This window comes from Ciona intestinalis, unplaced genomic scaffold (assembly GCF_000224145.3).
Source record: "Ciona intestinalis unplaced genomic scaffold, KH HT000783.1, whole genome shotgun sequence".
Taxonomy (NCBI): Eukaryota; Metazoa; Chordata; class Ascidiacea; order Phlebobranchia; family Cionidae; genus Ciona; species Ciona intestinalis.
The window spans coordinates 298-4,506 of record NW_004191104.1 but is presented as its reverse complement, the minus strand read 5'-3'; the positions used below and the strand labels follow the sequence as shown (position 1 = coordinate 4,506).

Here is a 4,209-nt window from a genome sequence, read left to right as displayed (position 1 = left end):
GACCTTAATGTGCGTCGTAGTTTGACCTTTTTGTGCGTCGTAGTTTGACCCTTTGTGTACGTCGTAGTTTGACCTTTGTGTGCGTCGTTGTTTGACCTTTACGAGCGTCGTAGTTTGACCTTTATGTGCGTCGTAGTTTGACCTTTTAGTGCGTCGTAGTTTGACCTTTGTGTACGTCGTAGTTTGACCTTTGTGTGCGTCGTAGTTTGACCTTTACGAGCGTAGTTTGACCTTTATGTGCGTCGTAGTTTGACCTTTTTGTGCGTCGTAGTTTGACCTTTGTGTACGTCGTAGTTTGACCTTTGTGTGCGTCGTAGTTTGACCTTTACGAGCGTAGTTTGACCTTTGTGTGCGTCGTAGTTTGACCTTTTTGTGCGTCGTAGTTTGACCTTTGTGTACGTCGTAGTTTGACCTTTATGTACGCCGTAGTTTGACCTTTACGAGCGTAGTTTGACCTTTGTGTGCGCCAGTTTTGTACAAAAACAATACATATGAGGTTATACCAACTGAGAACATGCAGAACAACCATTTTTTTACCATTATAGCAATATTTTAAATACACGTATTAATTTTGATTAATAATGTTCATTTCATATGTTTGTTATAGTGTCGAATATCGGTATCTGGCACTGGTTTGTACTTATTCCTCACCTGTTGGTAATTGAATGAATAATCATCCCCAAAAGGGTAATTTTGACATTTCTTATTAGGTAATATATCTCTATCACTTTACCTACTGCTACCTGCACAGTCACAAATGACAACCTTTATTGGTTGCCCAGGGTGTGTTTTAATCGCCCTTAGTCGACCGTGGTAGTAAAAGGGTTAGTTAAATTAAAATTATGCTAATTATAATACATGCTCATTCATTAGAGTTTTGCTTTCTTGTATAGAAAAATGTTTTTACCTTTACTTGACTTCCATGAAATCCTCGAAGCAAAGTTTCAGCTGAAGCTTCATCCAAACCTTTCATATTGAGGTTAAGGTTGTGAGGAGTTGTGAAGGTGTTAAATGCGAACACAACATCAGAGGCTTCTGTCGGATAACTAGGAGCATACATCTCTATAAGCTGTGGCATGCACTCTTGAAACCATTGTGATATTTCTGCATCATTGGCTTCATGCACCCAACCTGACAATCTGATCACATTTTTAACTTCAAGTGAAATTAAAGACTTGAGAATATTCTTCTTCTCCTTGTAATCTTTAATCATCGAAGCTGGGAAAATCACTTTTAGATCTTCATATGAAGTGGAGTTACAAATACCAAACATAAATCTGGTAACCATAACCCAATGTGGATCTTTGAAAGTGCCCATACAACTGCTGAAAATCTTCTTGTGACATGAATAACATTAGATGGACTGCTGTGAAAAATTCGTGCCAGGTGAGATGGGTGAAGTAACTTCGTTTCGTTCCTTCCAAGATCCTCATTTTTAAACTATGGGACTTTTCAACATAGGTGTGCAGAAATATATCAACAGTTTGTTCGTTGATTCTCACTTCATCAAAGTCACTCAACTGAAATACTAATTTTCTTTTAGCAAGTCCTTTGTATGCAAGGTGAGCAAGTTTAACCAGTTCTTGTCCAATTTCTCGTTCTGACATGTTTGTTCTTACATGATCTGAAGCTTTGTAGTTGGTAAGAGTATGAATGAACACATCAGTCATTGAGTTGATCTCACTACCCGATGGCATGCTTGAATGGAGACAAGCTACAATCTGAATGCAATGGACTGGAATTGAACACAAAGCATCCAAGTTTGGACGCTCTGCCAATAATTTCTCTACAGTTTCAAGATTGGCTTCACCACAAATCTGTTTAGTAAGATCCTTCTTTGCAGGTTTATCCATACCATGCACCTCAGAAACCAAACCATTTCGATAATCTTGGTGAAGCTCGTAAAACTGACCTGGTCTTGATGTGATAAATTTCACAGCATTGGGTAGAAGCTTACCCATCAACAAGTTCTTGACAAAGACCTCCGGCATTTGCTTGCTATCCAGTTGACATGCATGGAGTCTTTTGCTGGCTTGTTTTGTATACAGTTCATCCCATCCATCAATCAAAATAACAACATTTGGGTTGCTGTACAGGAAATGAACCAAAGCTTTGTTTTCTTCAGCAGAAAAATTCCACTCACCCACGTCAGGTAGAAGACATTCTAACAGAGTAACTTTCTCATCTGGGTTAAAATCCTTCAGTGAGACGTGGAACAAAAACTGTGTATCTGGTTTCACTGATTTATCCTCAAAAATACAGTAGATCATCATCTTTAAAAGAGTGCTCTTACCAACCCCAGGTAGTCCAACTACACAAACAATGTTACCATATCTTACTACATAATCAGACTTTGCTTCAGGTGTAGTGCACTTCTTTGCCTCTTGTTTTGCCACTTGTTTTGCAACATCAAACAGTGCCTCGATCCGTATAGAACCCTTTGGTGTGTACATACGTTGCAAGTCCTCACGTTGGTTTCTATGTAGCTTCCATTCATCATCTAATATTTGACGGACCTTGGTTATTAGAAGTGGAACAGCCTTGGTGATACGACCTGGAACTCCTGGTGGCAAAAGGGTTTCTCCACGAACTTTATTTGCTCTTTTCTTGGAATTCACTTTAAATTTTTCAACTGCAAAATAACATGGAAATCAGTAAGGTGCAACATAGAAATAATATTAAGCAAGCTAAACCATAAATTTGATTGCAGGATAAAATAGAGTGAACCTTTATTAAACCACCTTACAGTAACCGAGGGTAAAATATGAAACTTGTATAAACACTCATGTGAAGTTTAAATATGTGGATGCAATTTTACAATTTCTATTAGATACATTATATCAGGATTTTTGTCATAATTTATGTTTCAAATTATGGCTAAAAATACCAACGCAGGTTCATATTTAGTTCTCATTCCAATAAATTGAATATTTTTCTGTTTTAATTTAAATTTCATAATCACTAATTGAGGTTTTGCTTTTAATGTATTCCTGAAAATAATAAATAATAATGTAAATGTTAGAATGTCCTGTGTAAGTTCTCCCACTATGTCTCAAGTCTTAAGTATACTTAGTAGTAGTAAGTCTCGTAACATACCTAGCTTGTCCAACTGTTGAGTGCTTATTCCCAAGTTTTGCTGTTGATTTGTGTTGATTGATATATCATTACTTCCTATTGCAGAGTTTGTAATGGTGGAATTGGTAATATTGTTGTGAATTATTTGCTGTTGAAACAATAAGCATTGATTTTATATTTACAATGAAACATACACAAGTATATAAACTGGTTTTCTGGTACAGTGATGTTTATATCAAGTGGCACAGCCAGTGCTGCGATTCGTTGTCAGGTGTCGCCGAGCGCAATTTTCGACGTCCAAATTGTCGCAAAAAAATTAATCATTCTGACGTCATAATATGTCACATCGGTGGCGATCAAGAGGGGCGGATTGGTGTTTGAACATCCCCTTCAGAAATTAAATTTTATACCTATTTTTGTTTACGTAGCTCTAAACGAATAACGGCGCGCGTCAAAGTAACGATCGTTTGTACTTAATTTAAATCCAACTACAATACGTGACATACGTCTGCTTTTAATATATGTGAATGATTGCGCAAATTGTTGTAATTGTTATTTATATTATCGTATCTACATGCTGACGAAAGGATCAATCGTCTCCCGAGTCAGACTACAGGAACGCTAAATCGACCAAGGAAATGCGACAAAATTTACAAACTTCATTAATTAATTTAATATTTTATTGGGTATTTTAACACCGACAAGCAGCTTACACAAGAAATTTGATAATTCGTGATTGTAGACAATTAGTTTATTATACGAAGCGCCAGGGTCAACGTCACGCCAGGAAACGGCGCTTGTGTCCGCCATTACGGAGCCCACAGACCGTGAATCGCCTATACAAATGCATGGTTGGCGTATGTTTATTTGGTTCTTGTAAGCGATACAAAGCTAGAAAACATGTATAGCGGTTGTTTTAACATTTAAAATATAATTTCTAATATAAATCTTATTATATAATATTAAATCTAAGAATTAATGCGAAGTAAATTAATATTTTGACTGTTTTTCAGCGTACAGTGTGGTTTAACAGGGTACTTTACATTGGCGATTAATACTAGCAGCAATCAGCTTAGTTTACATAATAGTATATGATCATACCTACGAATCTGCAGAACCAGTATATACTACATT

General features: G+C 36.7%; 1 protein-coding gene across 1 annotated transcript; it reads right to left on the bottom strand.

Annotated features, from left to right (window-relative positions):
• Positions 1-1,148: 1,148 nt before the first annotated feature.
• Positions 1,149-3,930, bottom strand: LOC108950749 (NACHT, LRR and PYD domains-containing protein 3-like). Its single transcript, XM_018816775.2, has 2 exons — positions 3,097-3,930; positions 1,149-2,632 (listed from the first exon to the last, which is right to left on the bottom strand). The coding sequence occupies exon 2, from the start codon at positions 2,451-2,453 to the stop codon at positions 1,257-1,259; it is 1,197 nt and encodes a 398-aa protein (XP_018672320.2). The 5' UTR covers positions 2,454-2,632; positions 3,097-3,930; the 3' UTR covers positions 1,149-1,256.
• Positions 3,931-4,209: the final 279 nt, after the last annotated feature.

Excerpts from the sequence above, each read along its gene's own strand:
- LOC108950749 (XM_018816775.2), bottom strand. The coding sequence starts at position 2,453 with ATGTACACACCAAAGGGTTCTATACGGATCGAGGCACTGTTTGATGTT.